Raw genomic sequence first — 22,409 nt, 5'->3', positions numbered from 1 at the left:
TGACAAGACTTAAAATGTCAATTTGTCATTACGTTTTTTTTTTTAATTCAAAAAACGAAGGTCCAAAAAACTTTCCATTTTATTTTAATCAAAATTTTGCCTCGATCGAATTTTCGTAAGAAAATTGAGTGTTACGAGCTTGATCGGATCTCGGCGGTGGGTCGAGTCGGCTCTTGTGATTGCCAACAATTTGATACAATTACTGCAACCTTATTTATGATTCCCTGTTATTTTCCGAGAAAGGTGACGATGGCCTTCGAAATTTCATGTCATTAAAGGTTAACGCACACACTACGACACTAAAGATAGCCCTATTTAATTTTGATTGATTTTTAACATTATATTTTATAAAAGGTAAAGATGTATACCAGTGATTAATATAATTATATATAAACTTAAAAATACGAAAAATTTAATATATAGTTGCTCTTAAAACTTTTAAAGTTTTATCCACTCGTTCAAAATTCAGTTATTTATAGTAAACATTAAATAGAAAATGTAACTACTGATCTTATTGAATTTGAAAAAGTGAGGTTTATTGATTTAACTTTAGATAACATTTTACAAATTACTATTTTGACGCTTTAACCTTTCCTCCTCCATCCACTGACGAATATGATCTAGATACAGCTCAGACTCCCTCGACCGTAACGTGATGTCAGTCTCTAAACTTTCTCAATAAATGAACTTATCTCACCCAATGAGTTTCATTCAAATCAGACTGGTAATCCTGAGATTCGTTAGTTCAAATATACAAACAAAACTATTTAATTTTATATATATATATATATATACATATATGTATTTCATTAGATCGTATGAAGAACCCGATTTCGTATCAAGGCACCAGTGACTGCCACGCGACAGCTATGTCATAAGCCATGTCATGTGTCAAAAGTGATTAAAATGTTATTGAATCATATATACGTTAAATAGGTTACATCGTTTCTAGGTTTTATATTCGCATTTGAGCAAAATAAATTAAAATTAATTAATAGACAATTTAAAATATCGTCTTGTCGATAGTGTGTAAGCGCTCTTACATCCCTAGTTAAATTACTGTTAGTTCTTAATACAATAATCATAAGATCTATTAAGCAACTAACTTCATATTAATATTTAATCTTGTGATGAAATTGATGGAATTAAAATTAAATTAGCATGTTTTAACCTGGTTACATCGTATTAAGGGATTAACTGCGTTTTTATATAATACGAAATTTAAATGTTAATATTTCGTAGGTCTAGTAGCTACCCGTAGTTTATACGGCTGCGAATCCTGAGACAATGAACAAAAGTTCAATCCAGTTCATAAAAAAACATTGGGAATTCTGTTAAAAAAAATCCAAGCATGTCTTGTTGCTCGATCTTTTTCGGGTCTGATTCGTTGTGCCATCAGATTGTGTATGTGAGGGAAGAGAGCGTGCAATTGCACACACGCACATGTGCACTATATTACGCACTGGGCACTTAGCTAGTCTCCTTTGAAAACTTCCGCCTTGGCCAATATTTGCCAAGCACTCATTATTATTTAACATTTCGTAGAAAATCGTAATCAATATTTTAATATCTTATTAGGAAGGCAGATAAGCAAATAGGTTTCTTGATGGTGTAATAAATATTTCACCTTGCATGCTAATATGTGATTCAGAGCTTTTATAAAAAAAAAATATATTTCTGTGTGATCTACTTTCATTTTCTATATGTATAAATGAAACATGTATTTTTTTTATATGAATACGAGTTTTATCAGGTTCTTTATGATTACAAGACGAAATAAAATAAAAATATATAATTTAAAACTTCTCTATAATATTTTGCCAAATACTTTAAAAGTATTATTTCTGTTAAAATTATTAATATCAGTATATATATATTCTCCACGTTAAATTCTTATCGGCATGCATAGTAATGCACTTACACTAGTATGTGAGCTACAAGGTGTCTTAGTGTGCGTGAGACAGCAGAGTAAAGACAGCAAAATAATACAAACTAGTTTATATTTATTAAGATTAAAAAAAACTTAACAAATATATGAAAGAGCAATAACTCAAGTCTCCTTAACATTTTGAAATCCATAGATCGAAGTTCATAATATTTAGGATTCAAGCGCCTCAAAGAACTCATTATTTAATCATTTAATTTTTAAAATCGTTCACCCTTGGAGCAATAAACATATCTACTGATATATATTTCTCTTGGGACACGACAGTTTTTGTTACCAGTTGATAACATTTCTAGTCAGTGTTATACAGTATGTCCTTTTATTGCCGTATTTCAATTACAGTAAGCTCCACCACGATTGCTATTATAAAATTATTCATTAGAATCGAATATAATTGCAAACATTCTATGATTTCCATCAACCTAAAAAACTTCTAAATCATTCAATAATGATCAATCGATAATATCTAGCGCACGTTTCATACCTGGATTTTAATGAGCATACTATTTGAACTCCAAAAATTTAACAATAGACCTAATCAGCGTTAGAAAATCACAAATCACTACCGTTAGTGCATTGATATAATTCGTATCCGATATAATCACGAATCGATTCAAAATCGATTGAATGATCGACATTGGTACGCCCTGTCCCAGCGTCCACAAAAGAAATGAAAGTAAGTATTGATGCCGTTAACCACGCTTAAATTTGGTGTTGCGTCTGATTTAGTGATGTTACTTAACTGGGCGAAATTCGAATCGTTCGCAGCAAATACGCGTGTTGACTTTCACTCCGATCATCAAATGAATATCAAATTTTTATGGCTTTGTATAAATTTATAATGACATTCAAATGTGTGGAATCAGGCGCGGGAGCCGATACAAATTTCTTATGTGTTTAAATGTCTTTTGAAATCGATGTTTATGATTCATTGTTCGATATCTCACGTCTAATTAGATTTTTGATTAAGCATGTCACTTCTTATTGAAGATATTTTTTTTGTTAACTGTTATCGAAATAGTTGTTTACTCGCTAGGACCAGTACTTCATTACAATTAAAAGGTATTATGAGCTCACTTTAAATGTATTTCTTTTGGAATTTAAATTCGCTAGTGAGCACATGTTAAAGATAATTTAATTATGTTAACGTAAACAAAAACTAACTTATTGTTCCCTTTCAGAGCCGAGATGGCCCAATTAATCGATTAACCGATAATTGCGGGTTCAAACCCAGACCAGCACCATTGAATTTTCATGTGCTAATTTGTGTTTATAATTCATCTCGTGCTCGGCGGTGAAGGAAAATATCGTGAGGAAACGTGCATGTGTCTTATTTCAACAAAATTCTGCCACATGCGTATCCACCAATACGCATTGGAGCAGCGTGGTGGAATATGCTCCAAACCATGTCCTCAAAGGGAGAAGAGGCGTTATCCCAGCAGGGGGAAATTTACATTTGCTGTTAATGTTAAACAAAAACAAACTTATTGATTTTTGCGATTTTGATAAGATATAAAAAAAGAAATTTAATTTTACCATAATTTGATCTTTCCTCGTGTAAAACTTTATGTAACATAAGTGTATTAAATTGGGGATCGGGTTGATATAATTATGTATAATGTGCTTACACGCTATGAATAACTAATGTATGGTTTTGAAATTTCATTGACGTTTCGTGTGATATTCGTAATTTGGTATTTAGTAAACGTTGCCTTTTCTTATAAACGTTGTTTAACTGGTGTTTAGTTAACCACTGATTTTACTTTTCTGTTATCATTGATTTCACACTCGAATGAATAAAACACATAATTGGTTAAACAGTTAATGTATTATTAAAATTAATTGATACGAAATATTAAATAACATATTACGTCAACGTCAGCAAAAAAGTTACTCCGTTTCAGGAAAAAAAAAAAAAACATTTAACTTATTTTTTATATGATATGAATTAATTTATTTTAAAAATAATGTTCATATTATAAAATACTGTAAAGAACCTTTGTTAGACTCGTGTTGAGTAATGATTTTGTTTTTTTTTTTAAACTATATTCGACGCCAGTCATTTCTGACATAAGAACTTTTGCGTATTATTTAGATCTTATCATAAACGTTTTAGCGTTAATTGCTTATTTAACGAACGTTTAATCATCGAGCTCTTGAAAAAATACTTATTGTTTTGTTTGTCATATTTTTATTTAAAAGTCGAGGTAAACTAGTGTTTAGAATACGTGAATCCTAAATGCCGATTACGAGTTCAAACCTGTACAAGCATTGTTAAGTTTTTAAATTATTTGGGTTTATGATACGAGGTCTTACAGGAAAATTTTGAAGAGTCCTCTGCCTTGGAAACTAATATGTTATGTCTCTGGTACTTGTAACACTAGCTCACCCAACTTTTAAACTGGAGTACAACAATACTAAATATTGTTTATTGGCAGTATAAGAAGAATGGGTGGTACTCAATCAGGCTTGCACAAAATTGACAGGAGGGCTGGTTCGTTTTTTGCCCAGAGGATCGGAATTGCGAGTCAACGGGGAAATGCTGCTAGCGTTCTTCTTCATTCGACGCGGTCAAGATTTATACAGTACCTATTTTTAATTTATATTTGTATATTTATATATAAGGACTTAGTGCTAATAATTTTTAACTTTGCCGTTTCATAGATTCAAGTCATTTGTAAAAAATACATTGGTAAAGAAGGCATATTATTCGATACAAGATTATATTGATGATAAAAAAGCGGGGAGTTAATGCTTGTTGACTTCGAGGCAGGAGACATGACATACATATATTATTGTATTTAACTAACATTACTGTATTTTTAGACGTTGAAAAAGAGTAGCTACTGAGTTTCTTGCCGGCTCTTCTCGGTAGAACCTACATTCCGAACGGTAGCTTTACTTTAAATAGTTTATTAAATGACGATTCAAAAGTGCTTGTCAAAGCCTACTTGAATAAAGTATATTTTGATTTGATTTGATTTGAATAATTCTTATGTAAATAAATGATAATACTGGAGAAAATATTTCCATACCTTCTGCTCAAGACCAAAGAAGACCTCTGTCCAGCAGTGAGGTATTTCTTAGTTGTTGCTTTTACTCAATCTTTTTCAAAACTACTCGAATGTACTTCGTTAGATTTTTTGTATTCTCCTAACATTAATCACAGCTCCTAGCTGAAAATCCTTGAAATGTCATCCAATCGAATTTCGCGAATAAAATATTGCTATCGGATTATTTACGAAATCATCACAAAGTTCATTGAACTATTGAATAGTAATAAGTATTATAAATAACGAAATTAATAAAGAAAAACAATATAATTAAACGCTATAACACGACATATTTATATCGGTCATCGAATATAAGCAATGTATCAGTTAAATGTTCGTCGTCATATTTATACAGCTATAAAATAGAATGTGTCACAAATTGCAAATAAAATAATCTCATTAATAATTCAACTATTAATAATTCAACTATTATTAGAATCGATAAAAGTGATCTGAACGAGACTACGGGCGGTCGCTAATGTTAGGCTATTGAAGACACCCACTTTGTATTCTAAAAATCACGTTAATATATATAATCGTAATTTAATAATATAAATTACACTGTTATTATAAATATCCATGCACAGACAATAGGTAATAGATTCCGAGGATTCAAATCCCATGTCGGACTGGAAAAAAATATTGGGTTTTCTCCATCGAATAAATCAAAATAATTCAAAGCCCAAATTTGTACGTAAAACCGTTGGTTCTGCACCTGAAGTTTCCTGAGGCCCTTCCACCGAGGAAACTAAAACACCGGCTATTACAAGCAGGATTTAGTGAGACCTTTTTTAAATAAATTTCATAAACCTACTTTGATGGTGACTGAGATAATTATCTTTTGTTATACGCAAAAGTCTAAACCACTAATAACTATACTATTTTTAAGTGTATTATTTTGCTCTTTTTTCGTTTCTTTTTTTTTTATATGTAAACATTTATTACAACATTTTTGAATTTGTTCCTAATTTAGAAATCTAGTGTGCAATAAATTGTTGAGGAATCGCTGACTCTGATATGATAATTTGCATTAGTTTCGGGGTCAGAGGTCGACTACTAAAGATTATAATGTGAAAGCCCTAGATTTAGTTAATAAGCAAAAAAAAAAAATTGCGTCCATTGGTTTTTTAGGTATGTGAATAAATTATTATTATTAATTAAATATTCCGGAACGATATTCTAATCAACTTTTAAACTTAACTAAAGTCAAGTATAATGTACTTCATTACTTAATGGTTCGTTAAACAAATGGGGACTTATGACATGCGCCTTGGCTCTACGATCATATTGCTCTGTTCCACTGTTCCATGAAAGTGAAGAAACCATTCATAGAGAGTCGACCCGTTTTTCATTCATTCCCCGATGTCAAATTAAAAAGTTCAGTAACTCAAAGTCAATTCGTAACGGTAACAACAAACAGTTCAAAATTTCGTAATTTGTTTTCATTGCTTGTTTATCATAAAAAAACATCCAGTAGAAATAAGATATAGATTTTATTACTGTATAATATAATTTAAAATATGTTCATCTAATAAATGCACATACCTCTATGTATAATTATATGAAATATGACACCGAACTCATTCGGACGGACCTTATCATATCATATCGGCCTATACGCCCACTCATTGTCCACCGGTTGTGTTTTATTAAATTAATTTGAATAAATTCTTAATTATGCTAAGCATCTTATCAAGAGCTATGCGGTTTTTTAAAGTTTGTTTCACATCAACGATGAATGCAATGCGTTGCGATAAATTTGTATTATGATTTTTTTATTGCATCAGAAATCAACGATAGTTTGATGTCATGATTTAATCTTTAAGCCTGCAAGTCGTTCTAGCAGCTAACTTGTAAGATTGTATAATCTAGATCCTGGACTCGAACCCCGTGTCGAGAATGAATTGGTTGGTGAAAATTTTTCGTTGATAAAATAGATTTATACTGTATTTTTTTATGGCACAAGAAAATTATCTTTCGATCGGATCGCTCAGCTCTACTCGATCTGTGGATAACGATCCCAAATCGTTAAACAAACAGACAGTATGGCGGAGGCGAATGTTAATTTCGTATGTGAGGTGCTTCAAAACGTCTACCTAATTACTGATATCAAAACAAGATAGAGGAAGCCATAAATAGAAGAAAGTTAACAGTTAACATAAATTTAACTTTATATCATTCAGATAGGGATCAAATTAGCACGCTCTACATTATAATGACTTTTTCAGATTTGGTGATTTCTGGTGCAATCTGTTTAGCCGGCAATAGATTTGATATTTTTTTCACCAGTTTCAATTAAAGGCTTGAATACACGTGAAGCAGATTTCCATCCGAAACCTAGAAATTTCCTTTTGAGGTTAGAAATTTCCTCATGACGTTTTCCTTCCCGTTTACCTTATCTTATTATAATTAAATGATCATATAATTTGGTTCACTTAAAAACAATTGATTTTATATTTAATGTTAATAAAATGATATATATAAATTTTACTGACACATAAAATTCTTAATTAATTTTACAACAATCACATAAAATAATATAATTCTTTTTATGATTCTTTATAAATTAACATATTTGTCAATAAGAATTATACAGCAATATTAGCTAAAACGACTCATCAATGCTAACCTTATAAATTTATAAATTAGTCAAGATTTTTTTAATATATTTACTATGTGTAATATATTTTGTAGACAAGATATATACAAGATTTAATTCCCGGCTATTTTCAGAATAACCTAAATTCTGAGTCGGTGGCAACTTAAATTTAATTACATTTTATATAGATGATAAAAAAGCGTGGAACTAGGACTTGTTGACTTTAAACCAGGATATTATTACATATAATTGTATTTCAAATGTTGGAAATGAGTAACTACTAAGTTTCTTCGGTAGAATCTACATTCCGAACCGATGGTATCTTACACGTATCATAAATTTGTGTAATAATTTTAATTTTGATTTTTGATATTGACGATTCGAAACTCACTTGGGAAATATATAATTATATTGACAACTGGAACCAGTCCCCCACAAACTTAAATTACTATTGACGTGAAATAACTAATTACGTGTCTGTTGTAAAATTAATTATTACTTTGCATTTGATTTAATATTATTACTTTTATTATTTGATTAATTATCATTACATGTTTAATATATAAATATTGAAATTGTATTCATAATAAGTTAATCTTATATTTTTTATTCGTGTTGTTTTACATTCGTATTTTCACCTTTTCGACATGTATTAAATTATTTTATCGTCGCTATAATAGGAATAAATTTAATAGTAGAATATGTTTAAGCGTTTATAAGTGTAACGTATTATTTTTAAATTGTCATCGTTTTGTGACTGTTAATATATATTATTGTACGAATATTATTCGAAGTTTCCATCACTCGTATAGTTGGTGGTTAATAAGTGCCGCTATAAGCTAATTACAAATTAACTTTAAGTATTAATAATATTATTATCAGCTATTTCGGTTTCAGTTACGTCATTTATCAAGATGAAATGGCCCCGTGAAAGATGTCGACTGTTCCTCGTAACATAGAAACACTGACAAATTAATAATAATAATAATAATTTTTCATCTTTAAAGAACTATTTTTTTCAATAGCGACTTTGTCACATTATGAATACGTGCTTGTAGTTTTTTTTTTTTTTTTACAATAACAGCCTTTCATTGTAAACAGTAACAACATTTGATTAATAAAGAATTTCTTTCGGCATTAGTTCGTTGGTTAGTTTCCGATTTCGAACCGGTTTATACCAATCAAAGTCTATACTTTGTCTATCACTAATTTTGAATGAGTATTGAAATTATCAGTCAGATAGTTTAACATATACTACATTATATAAATAGTATTAATAAATCTACATTACAAAACTGTAACATAGTTGAACGTAAGATATAATTTATTGTGTAGAGCTTAGTACCGATCCGTTAGCGCAAAACAGCCCAGGGGGCGGTACTGAGGCGCACTTAACAGAAAATTGAATCGAGCGACATTATCGCGACAAAAACTTGGCAAATTGATTCGGGGTAGTAAATTGCTTGCGCACCGACGCGACAATTTGCCGCCGCGCCTTGATCTTGAGTAACGTCTCGTTTTAAATGCGATAGCAACTGGGAATTTATTTATTATGAGTTTATTTATTTATTTAATTTATAAGACGATTCATAACTAAGATTCGGTATGACAAATTTAAACTTCAATACTTGTTTTATCGATTTTGATTTATCGTACAGCACATCACTAAGCGCTTACAATTTTCTATGTATTATAATGTAATTACATATTTAAAATATACCTACATCAAAATTATAATTTTTATCGATATTTAATAATTTTAATTTTCAATAGCGACAGTTCCTCTTGCTTTTGCTATCGTTATTCGTAATAAGGCACCGACATAGTCATTAATCATACAACATTACTTGTGACCAATAACAAATTTGATAATAATTTATAGGTCTAACACACTTCTTGTTCAAAACCACTTATGTTTCTATAATTTATATCTTGTATAAAAATTTTCATCTTAAGATATTATTTATAACAACAAAAGTTAATCACTGTTAATGAAAGCAATTTTCTCAGTTTATTATTATTATTGAATAAATTAATAAACTAATGTTTATCACAATGAGATTTAATACAAAAAATAAAATAAAATGTATTCAAGTAGACTCTTACGAGAAATAAATATTTTTTGTAAATTATTATGTTTGCTAATATAGATTTATTAAGAGCGGCCAGTATATAAGTGAAGTGAAACTCTTTTTCGTACTTATACACGTATAATAAATGATATTATTTCTCAAAAAAATATACAATTAACGACTCAAAAATAGACGTTATTTTTTAAAAATCTCGTTACAAAAGTTGCAACACTAAAACGGAACCTGTTAGGAAATTTCACACCCATATAACCCATGCAATAACGTTATTTTTTATAATTTAAAACCATATACGAATTTATACAACTTGACGGTCTGACTACCTACCATTGATTCTCGCTAACTTCCATCATCGTCAACTACTACACTGTAAGTACTATGAAGAAAAAAGTAGATTTTAATCGAAACTTTTTTTTTAATAAATTTTTGAAGTTGCGATTTTGACTTATTTTGAAAAAAATCTAAAAAAACGTGATACCTAAAAAATGGTTCACTTTTGCATCATGCATATGGGGGTTAAAATTATCACAAATAGTCACCCCTATCACCTCCTAACGGGAATACGTCGAATTACCAATAACCCTGTATATAAGCCCTTATAAAATATAATATAAAAACAATAAACGATCGAGTCACGGTTTTATGATAAATTTAAAAAAAGAACTACCTAAAAACTTCATAAATTTTCATCACATAAAAGTAGATTGATAAATTATGTCGGACACTCGCCACATACAAATATTTTAACACCTTTTTATAGTTATAAAATGCGGTAGACTTGGAAGTAGGTCTTAAAACATGTCTAGACTACCATTTGAATCCTGGGATTGACACTTGAATGGCAATATGGAAGCAGTAGACGTTGGTTGGCATAAATCCAGTTTTTATTCGTAAGGAAGACAGACAGGCTGTCTAATAATAAGTTATCTGTTTATAGACATTGAAAATACCTAAAGAGGTTGAATTCAAACTTTTTTTGTTGACCTCAGCTATGAAACTACAGTGGAAGTGATTTACGTTTTAACGTAAGATTAAAAAACAATCGTACATAATTTTAATACAAGCCGCTTGTTAGAACGTTAAAAATTAAATAGTTGATATCTTATCTTGTGAATAGGCAACGAATTATTTAAAATTACCACAAATAATACTTCATTCTTCAAGAAAAATATCTCCGGATGGTAAAATGTATAGGGTAGACAGTCGGACCCTGTCTTAATGACATTAAATATAAAAAAAATAATTTAAAAAATTGATAGCGGAATAAGGACTATTTTTCTCATTAATTTAATATTAAATAAGGATTATTTTACCTTGCAACCTTCGCACGTGAAAGCGCCGAAGTGAAAACCGGCTGCAGGCTCCCCACAGACTTTACATTGCTGATTCATCTGAAAAAAAGAAAAAAAAACTATTAAGTTTTCTTCAAACACGCATCTAGCAGTACTAAGTATTTATTTTATTAATTTTGTTATGCAAGGTGAAAAGTAATGTCTACAGGTATTTTCTTCCAGTGTTGAACTAACCAACCAAAACTGAACAAAGAATGTTAGGGGCAAATCATTTATAAAAGACAAACAATTAAATAACGATAAAAATAATAAACACACAAACTAAAATGTTATTATTTTTATGTTTAAACCTTTTAACCACTAAATACTGCATATATTTATTGTATTATGCTTATTATTGCAATATACATTTTACAGGTGAAATATCTTCAGGTCAACGACTTTAAAAAATATAATTAAAAACTAAACAACCAGTAGCAGAACTTTAACCTAACACTAAGTATAAAAAACTTTGTAATAAGTCTGTCAATAAAATAAATAAAATAATTCAAATAAGGTTGCATTATCTCTAAGACAATACTCGAAACTCACCGCAGAACGTCGGAATGTATAAAAAATAATATGTGATACTAACTTCTTATAATAATAAATTAATAATTTAAATGACACATACATCAAAATAGCATATTATCACCTTAAGTCAATTTACAATATTTCAAAAATGAGAAACGAAGTGAGTTTTTACAGAATAACGCTGTAGAACCAAAAAGTTAACCAAATATTTAAATATATTAACTGCTTCAATTATAAATGGTGCTCAGGAAAATACTTTTATCCCATTCTTTCCCTTGAAATTCGAATAAAATATACTATTGATGATTCTTTAAACAATAGCGTTTTTAACGAATCACCTCAACAACGTTTAAAGGTAATTAATTAAACTTCGTAAATATTTAAATATTCTATGTGTGTTTAATACATTTTAATAAAAAAAACATCTCCATTGACAATTTATATAACTGTCAAAACGAACCTCGAACGATCGTACGAGAATTCTATATCTACATTACCTAATATTTACATAAAAAGTATTTCTACAACAGCAATCCACGTCAAGTGTGACGTTTAATTCCTATGTACAACCGTATTGAGTTAAAAATCGTGACACACCCATAATAAAACGAAAACATTCGGAACCACTGAATCACTCCCGAGTCGAGTAGTGTTTTGATTTTTAAAGAGCCGAAATTATGTTGTTACATCTTAAAAAAACTAAACGTCGTTCGTGTACAGTACGCCTTATTTATCAATTGTACCCTATGGCACTGCAAATAAAGGTCACATTGCTCTGTAATCAGAGTTGCTGACTGAAAAGTCGAGTAGCATGAAGAGATCATTGAAGGTCAATTTATTCGTATACATTTGTAAATTGAAGAGGTTTAAATGTATGTCACAATTAAATTAAAGATGTCATTTGCGTCGTCTTACGTAATACGATTTCTATGGATTTGTTAAGGCTAGTCATAACCTTCTTAAATAGATGGTTCATTTGGTCGTATAAATACATAATTTATATCACTTTAGCAATTATTAGTATCCATTGAAATTTGCAATTATATTTTAGTGACGGTTTCAAAGGCTAATTTCGAAAAGTGTTTAAATTCAAACCATACTTACATTAAGATTTTATTGAAATGGTTTTTATTGGAATTTAAATTATGTCAACGTAACTTTATTTTAACATTCATAACAGTTATAATATTTAATATCAAACTTAAAATATTATTTATTTAAGTATCGAGGTCCATATAAACACTTTTGAATTGTCATGTCTCAGTATTGAATGTAATGTATAACACATTACAAGGCATACATTAAGTTTTAATTTCGGGATATATTTTTAAATTTATTAAGTATATGATCAGTATCGGGTCACGTGATCTTTCTGTGTAGACATTCACTGTACGCTTAATATGATGATAATGATCTTTTGTATTACGTCTTTCTCATTTTATACTATATGTGTTCAAATATGGAAAACGTTCTTTGAATATTTTTTTTTTATTTATTTGTAATCGTAAGTGCCAAATCATTATCTCTGCTAAAATTATAAATGCAAAGGTAACTCTGTCTGCCTATCTGTTACTCTTCCACGGCTTAATCGCTGAACCAAATTTGAGATAAAACAAGCTTGAATCGCAAGCAAGGAGGTTTTATATCGATCACCTGCCTGACCCCTAAAACGCGAGCGAAACTGTGTGACGACTAGTATTGTATAATTAAACAAAAAAAAAAGTTGTTCTATTATTAAAATTCACATGAGAACACGACTGAAATGACAGATAATGATATGCAACTTTGACTATAATAATTACAAGACTTATAGGCTACACGTATCAAAATAGCGTATCCTCATAAGTGAATTTACAACATTTCACTAGTGAGACGAATCGAATAGTTACAGAAGTTTAGTAAAAGAATATGCGCAAAAAGAAAATTAGTTATTCTTTAACGTCTTAACTTCTCAACCATGGAGTTTTCAGGGGGATAGAAACCAACACAGGTACCACACGGCCTAAGGTAAAACTGCGGATGGATTGAAAAATGGAAAGAATTATGAAGTAAGTTTAAAAGACAGACAGCCTCACTTGTTACATTATCTGTGATACAAATATTATATTCGTTAGTATTAAAGCGGTAGACAGTTTATATAATGATATTAAATGATCGAGATATGACAATAGCAGTGACGTAGCATTTTGGTATTATTTAAATCAAATTAAATGACTTGCGAACATTGGCGAGGTAGCATCGCGTGTTCACAATGTGTATTTTACTAAACAATTTTAAATAACGAGAAATAAGTTCAGTATATTTTCTTAAAAAATTAAATAAATGTATGTTAATAACACGTTCGGTAAGGGTTAACTGGATGGCGTGACTCCGTACTGTTAACATAATATCACTCATTTTCATTTCGACAATGTTACTTATACTTACTTGACTTTGCTCAGGAGATACGTAATTTTAAATTACGAATTCGAATTTTGTAAAGCATAAATTTAATGATTTGATTTTAGAATGTGATATAATTTTTTTTTTTTTTATTAATATTTTGTTAGACTGGCAAATGGACGACCTGGTGGGTTATAGCCACTGACCATAGACATAGCGTACGATATATTAACCATTCCATATATATTCAATGCACCACCGACCTTGGTGAGATGTTCCCTTGTGCCTGTAGTGACGTTGGCTTACTTACTCATCAAACCTTATGCTTAGCGGTAGTATGTGTTATCAGTGAGTGGTACCTACTCAGACTGCTAGCACAAAGCCCAACCATATGCTAACTATTTGTAACGTTTCTGCAGTAAGGCTTTATATCTAATACATACTAATACTGAATTGGATTCGATACTTGTGACCTTTGGTTTTAGTTTTTTATAAAATCTTATCACAATTCAATTTGTTTTCAACCAATAAATTTGTAAATGCTTTTTTATCCATAATTTAATTTTAGGTTAATTTTATTCAATACACTGACCTTTTGGATCGTAAAATAAGAAGAATTAATTTATATATTTTAGTTTTTATTCATAAATACATATTAAATAATTGCGAACAGTAAACATCGTATCGTCTCACGTGCGATATTTTTATAACTTTCTTCTTTGATCTGTGGTCCTAGTACTTTCAATTAACGAATCGATTTAAAAAAGGATCACTCGACCCAGCAGTGAAACGCTTAAGAAATTTAAATTCAGGCAATAATAAACTTTGAAATTTGTAACGATTCCAAATTCAAATATTAATAAAAAAAAAGTTGAATTGACTGCCAAAAAGTCTTATATATAAAAAAAAAAATAACTCACGCAACACACACACAAGTATACCCATGTTATTATTAACGTTAACGATGACAGATCCAAAACACACGGGACTTGAACACGACAGGTCATCGGTATAATGAATTCCTGTCCTTATTCTGAAATTACTCCGCTTGTATCAATTAGTTATCCTTGTGTATAACATTTTTTACTTAACTCATTAGTAACGTGTAAAGAGTTTTCGGTTATTCGCATTAAGGCACCGAGTATTGTATATGTGTGTGTGTGTTTCGTTACTGAATGTAATCGAACACACACATAATTATAAGTTGGCTCACGTATTTTATACCTAAGTTATACTTCTTTAGAAGTGTTGAGAGATATCTATATATATTTAAAGTGTATGTTTACTCGTGACATTTATAGTATATGTATGGAACATAACCGCACTTTAATTACTTTATATTTAACTATCAAACTTGAATTTTATAACTCGAAGAAGTATAACTTAACGCCCTTAGATAAGTACACGCAATATTTTTATTAATGGCTTTTATATTGTGATTTCATCCCAATCTCTAAAACTATTATACTTATTGACTTATAATCTGCAGTGCGACTTTGTAAGATTTCACTTCGTATCTCACTAATTACATTTCGACAGCCAACTGACGATTATACGCCATTTTGATTTACATAAAATAACATAATCAGCCTGTAAATTTCCCACTGCTGGGCTAAGGCCTCCTCTCCCGTTGAGGAGAAGGTATGGAGCATATTCCACCACGCTGCTCCAATGCGGGGTTTGATTTATGTATCCTAAAAATGTTTATTGCCAATGTCGTACATTAAATTCTGAGATTTCACGCTCGCGTTCTGCAGTGAGATTCGAGTTGCGTCTTATAGAATACCTCTATTAGAGATAATTCTATGACAGTTCGGAACTAGTAAAATAATACATGCGTTTTTGAAAGCAATTGACCTTAATTTTAGCTGTTTAAATATACATCTTTATAATTATTGAACTCCTGGTATCTTTTGAAATTTTATTATAAAATGAAGTAGACAAAATATAAGGCTATTTAACTGATATTTAAATATTTTTTTTATAATGATCAATATATCTTTTAATTTGTTGTTAAAGTACTTCTTACTATTTTTTTAATTATTTTATTTTAAAAAAAATACAAGCATTAATTGAAGGAAATATGTATATCAAATATATAAAACATAAATGAAACTATTTAGATAGAAGGCCTTTTATCATAGTAAAAAGTTACAACACAATATTTCGCGCCCACGCAAAACCCCAAGAGCCTACTCAAAAAGTAAAAAAAAAAAAACCATTTACTAAATAAACTCAAGGATCGAGTGAACTGTCAAACTCTTATATAAATTGTGCCGATTTAATCTCCCCGGCGATCTTTGAACACGAATAATATATCAAAGTCTAAAATTTGGGTTGAATTTTTATGAATTTTATCTGATTATCCCTTTTAGTGATCAAGTTAATTAAGTAATATCGGTCACAACTCGAGGTCGCATCGACAATCGCGAGCTTACGGTCATCCTTTTTTGAAATACCATACAAATTACTGTGATTTATCAAAATGTAATCTCCCTTTGATCAATTATACCGAGTTTCTTTTATTGTAAAAATAAGTAGCAGCTCGAACCCGAAGAGATAAGTTCGACATCTTATGATTAAAGTATTTCGAATGTTATTCGAATTCAAATTTATAATATTCGAAAGACATGTTTGAATATTATTTTTAATCGATATAAAATTTGGTAGCCGGGAATTATTATCGATTTTAATTCAAATATACGTATTCTATTTTCAAAATATGACAGAATAAATACAGTTCAAATTTCTACAATTCGAAGTATATAATAAATTGCTTCCAATTGCTGGAATCACCGGCGATTATCCGCACCGCGTTTGTCTAGAGGGACGATTGACAAGTGTGAAAACATTACAAGAAAGGAAAGATCTTTAAAAGGAAACGTTTCTAAACTTGGCCGTCGTGCCCTGCTTTGCATACCATCGGATTCAGTCTACATCAAAACCCATAGAAATCGTCTCACGTACTGGCACCTGAGGGTCTATGTACGGCCTTTTAAACTCCGGTCCTGTTTGTTTGTTGCATCGTTAAGGGAATGTTTGCTTGACTTTGTTGTAAGCGACTTCATAGTAGTGTGTTTTTTGTCTTAGTAGTTATGTTAAGAGATGTGCTAATGGATAATCGAATTTTACGGTTTTAGGTCCGAGGAAGGTACGACTTGTCATGTGCTATGTTTAATATCTGTAACTTGCTCGGTGATTAAGGAGATCGTGATAAAAAATTGTACGTATGAAATACTACCACAGGAGTATTCACAAGTTCGCAATGAGTTTGATTAAGTTTCAAACCTTGGCGGTTGCTATTTCGGAGTTGTTACTTTATTTAGTACTCAGATTTAGAGCTGTGCTATATTTGATGATATTCTGTTAACTGACATTGGACATATTCATAAGCACGTCTGTGTAGGTAATAAACCGCATATTACCGCGTAACGCTGTGTTCCGATTTTAAGGGTGAGTGAGCCAAGGAAATCACTGGCGTAAAGGACATAACGTTCGTTTTCATAGTCGATGGCGCGTTGATATAAGGAACGGTTGATATTTCTTACAATAACAATGTCTATATAAGCTGATAGCTACTTACCAGCAGGTCTATTGCCAATTATCTACTAATGTACATATTAGTATGTCAGTATGATGCCGAGATCTCATTTTAAGTGTATAAGAATACCGGTGATATTATGATGCCCCGTTCTTCATTCTTCAAAATGATTGCAGGAGTGTTTGAATATAAATGGATATTTCTCTGACTTACAATGAAATAAAATTCGAAGAGTGTGTTTATGTTAATTTGCATATTAAATTAAAAACAAAATGATTTGTATCTACCTTAACTAAACCACAGATAGTTCTCTCGTTTTTTTAGCTGTAATACAGTAACACTTATATTTAAAAATGATATCAGCTACCGTATTGATAAATCAACAGTGACATCATGATAGTTGGATGATTTTGAAGCAAAAAAATAAACGAAATAATCATGGAATATTCGCTGATTTTTTTGTTAATTTATTGGCTAGTGTAATAAACTCAATTATCATTATAGTTTTGATTTGACTAAAATATTCAAAGTTCGTGAATTGTTTGCTTTTTTTTTGTACACTAACTTGCAGAATCGGACTAACATTATCCTGTTTGGATATATAATATGTATATTATCAGAATGATATCTTCAAAATTGAAGGAATGAAACAGAAGTTGATGGGCCCCAGCGTTCACAAGTGAAGAGTTACGACAATATGGACTGGAAATAGTCCAAGCATTGGACAAGTGACTGGATTTGTGAGGCACGGCTTCTTGTTCTACTTCTGGACTAGTACTGAGAATTTATTACTCGATAGAAAAATTCTAAACTATGGAACTATGTTGAATTCAGGAACTCGAGACCTGCGGCCGTTCAAGCCAGCCACTAGAACAAAGAGCGCATTACATTGTCGACATTTTAACTACAATTATCATGTGGCAAGTAATTAAACTGTTGTTACAAAATGAGTTATATGAATAAGGTATAAAATATGTTAATCTTTTATTATGAGAAAATTATACTCATTGGAAAGTTCCGCTTTGAGCAAGGCAATATTAATACAAGAGCTATTTCAACTCCCATACCACAATATTGACAACATATAGTATAGTTTAGACGTGTTATGCTGACCATGGGCATAAGTGACTACTGTTCGATGACCTTTGAAATTCGAAAAGACGAATCTTTGTATTCGTAACGGTTGATAATAGCTTGCGTTTATAAATAGTATTAACTGCATAGCATATTTGGATATTTAACATTTGCAGCCTGTAAATTTCCCACTGCTGGGCTCAGACCTCTTTCCCCTTTAGAAGCGGAGGTTTGGAGCATATTCCACCACGCTGCTCCAATGCGGGTTGGTGGAATACAAATGTAGCAGAATTTCGTTGAAATTAGACACATGCAGGTTTCGTCACGATGTTTTCCTTCACCGACGAGCACGAGATGAATTATAAACACAAATTAAGCACACGAAAATTTAGTGGTGCCTGCCTGGGTTTGAACCCGAAATTATCGGTTAAGATGCACGCGTTCTAACCACTGAGCCATCTCGGCTCATATATAATAATAATAAATTTTCATAATTCGAACGTTAATTTTTCAAAAATGGAACACGAACTTTTGACCTAGTATAAGGCAAGTTTCCTGACCACTTTACAAATTGATTCTTCACACAACTCTGTTACTTGTATAATGTTATATGCATTCATTGAATTACTTGCAAATAGTTTCAAGTAAATAACGTAACATGTTCGAAGATGTGTGTATTGTAAAGTGCCTTTTCAACTATAATGAGTATATAAGTGGCTAGCGTAGAAAAATATTTAACCTACACGTTGCGTTAACGTCTGATTTTAAACATTCAATTATATAAAACGTTATTCGAATATTCAACTTGCTGTTAGAATGTGTTGGAATCAAATAAGTTAAATATAAATAATTTCAAAACTTTTGATCTCAAAACTAAACTCATATACAGACTATCCGTCCCGGATTCACGCGAGTACAATAAAAGTATTTTAGGTTGAAAAACAAGAAAAAAACTTGTTTTTTTTTTCAGACTAGGAAAGTTGGATGGTTCTGCTTATTATCCATATAAACATTCTCTTGGATCATTTTTTTATTGGAAACCGCTGCATATTTTAAAAGATTTAAGCGTACAGATGACGAGAAACTTTTTTTATACTAAGAATTCCTATCCAATGTAAAAATAATCACCAAAATCGGTTATCTTAACGAATAATTAAATGCCTATATTTAGTTAAAATGCCAGCAAACTTAAGATGATTTTCTCCTTGATCCCAATATCAGTTCACGATCAATCCAGAGCTACTTTAAAAAAATATATAATTGGACATAACGGTAAATGTTACATAAAAAATAACTAACGAATTGCGTATCAAGACAATCAATACAAGATTATATAGACGATATAAAAGCGTGGAACTAATCCTTGTTGACTTAAAGGCGGGATATATTATATAAATATATAATTGTTTTAACTAATACAATTTTGTATTTTAAATATTAAAAAGGGGGAACTACTTTCTAGCCGGTTCTTCTCGGTAGAATCTACATTCCGAGACGGTGATTGTTTCACTTAACATAGTATATAAAATGACGATTTAAAAGTGTTTGTAAAAGCCTATTTGAATATAGTATATTTTGACTTTGAATGTCTGCTATTAATATCTGCAATTTAGAGGGCGGTGAAGTCATCTGATTGAGCACTACCTCATATTATTCCACTGCCAAACATACTTTGTAATCTATTCAAGCTAGATTAACTCAGCTGGTGTTATTACAGGTTAAAGGGACCATCTAGTTCTCGTGATGGTCTCGCATTAACAGTGTAGGAAGTGGTTTAAAATTCTTACAATGTGATATGTGAATGAAAGGAAAGATTAGTTGGTCAATTTGTTTGTCTGCTTTGCTGATATGAATTTAAAAATGCAAGGGAAGATATTAAGTTTCCAAGTTGAGTTAGTTGTTGTATTTTCTGTATGACATGAACATGACTATTTGAAACTCAAACATCTAAAATTAATTGTTTTAAACACATAAAACAAATATCTGAGTTATACTATACTCTATAAATGCCTCAATAACTTTAACATTATTTAAAAATCAGCTGAATACATAATATATTACCAAAATTTCTTAGTATGAAAAAAAATTATATTCCATTTACGAGAATGTAACGATAAATTCATTTAAACACCTCAATACATCCTATCACCTGCTACGAAGTCGACCTAATTTCGCTCGACTCGATTACCGACATAAATCTCACGAAGGCGGGACAATGTTACGAAGAAAAAAAAAAAAAAACGGCTTGTATGCATTCATTAAAAGATAATAATGATACGTGCGATAGCACAAAAGTTAATCGTTCGTGGTTGGGGTTAACTGTACATTTCCTATAGACTTAAAAATTTAAACTTAAATATTCACCTAAATAAAATACATCAATCTTGTTAACGCGATATAAGCAGTATTACTGTCCGCGTGATGGAAACTGCTTTGATACCAACTTGTTTCTACTTCGTCCCGGGTTCGGTTCCTGGGACTCGTCCCAGTAAATCCGGGGAATCATACCCGTCAAATTTATTATGAATAAGCTTTTTTTAATTCAAATCTCAATATACTTTGGTGCCTGGTTTCCTTCAAACTGCAGCACAAAAATAATAATTATAGTTGTTGCGTTAGAAAAGTTAGATTAGTGGGAGTAGCTAAGAGGGAGCAACCTGCCTAGAGAGGCTTGTGTAAATCCCATGTAAGCCTGGTAATCGGAAGATCACATGTGTTCGCGCATGTATTGTACATGTACATATATTTGCGCAAACCCAAATTGCCTTACGATATTCAAGCCTATGCTTAACGTTCGTATACTAGTTGCAACCCGCAGGTTTGCTAGCATTTTAGGAATTGTTATTCGGCATTAAAAAGCCTATATGTTTTCTTGGAGTTCAAGCTTGATTCATACGAAATTTCATCCAATTCGGTTCAGTGGCTTGTCCATGAAAGAGCAATAGACAGACAGAGTTATTTTCGCATTTATAATATTCGTATAGATTATTATGGAACGGTATTGCGTGTTTTTACAATAGATACTTCTTCGAAACTAGGATTACAAATATGCTTAATTCCTAGAGAAATTACTATGTAGGAATATTCCAAAAAGTCACGTAACGACGTTAAACACATGAATTGAGTCGTAAATAAAAAAATATTTAAAAAAAAAAAGATAATAAAACTTGTGATGAGTATATTCTTGCCGCTTCTTATTTAGTTTTTTATGGTTATTAAGGAATTTAATTTAATTAATTTTAAATAATTATCGTGTCTAATCCTTACAAATGACACAATAACAATACCTATAACGTTACCGATTCTCAACATAAATAACGTATTAACGAATTATGAATACATTGAATAAATGGAAATTTAACGGTCAAAGCAACAACCAATAAATAATACGATCAACGGCACACAAACACTTGAATTATTGTGGGATGGAACGTGGCGTTAATAAAATAAATTAATTAATATGATATATAAAACGGAGAATTCAAAAATGGTTGGATTAAAAGGTCGTGAGAAGATCATAGAAAGAAGGCTTTGTGGTATTGCATTGGAAGAGCTTGAATTCGAATATATCGATTTTACATCGAAATTTTTAAATTTCGAACCGTTATTTGCTTATAATACATTTGATTACAGAACATTTTTGAAGAGTCATAAATATCTATATGCCATTTTATAGCACAGACGAAATTTAGTTGCACATCAAGACTTAAAAAATCAACCCAATCTTTATGGATATTATAAATGAAAACGAACGTTTCTTGTATAACGGTCATACGCAACTGAACCATTCAATCATTTGATTTGGATTTTTGTATTGATGAATGAATGATTTATAATACAGGTGAAAATTTCGTAAAGGC

General features: G+C 30.7%; 1 protein-coding gene across 1 annotated transcript in view; it reads right to left on the bottom strand.

Moving 5' to 3' along the window:
* LOC113396157 (protein embryonic gonad-like) overlaps positions 1–22,409 on the bottom strand; it is a 116,791-nt gene that overhangs the window by 46,510 nt on the left and 47,872 nt on the right. The window contains exon 2 of the mRNA XM_064217348.1: positions 11,001–11,078. Coding sequence (XP_064073418.1) covers positions 11,001–11,078 — 78 coding nt within the window. The remainder of the gene's footprint in view (positions 1–11,000; positions 11,079–22,409) is intronic.

This window comes from Vanessa tameamea, chromosome 16 (assembly GCF_037043105.1).
Source record: "Vanessa tameamea isolate UH-Manoa-2023 chromosome 16, ilVanTame1 primary haplotype, whole genome shotgun sequence".
Classification (NCBI taxonomy): domain Eukaryota; kingdom Metazoa; phylum Arthropoda; class Insecta; order Lepidoptera; family Nymphalidae; genus Vanessa; species Vanessa tameamea.
Note: the sequence above shows the minus strand (reverse complement) of the source record. Positions and strands in the feature narration are given on the sequence as shown.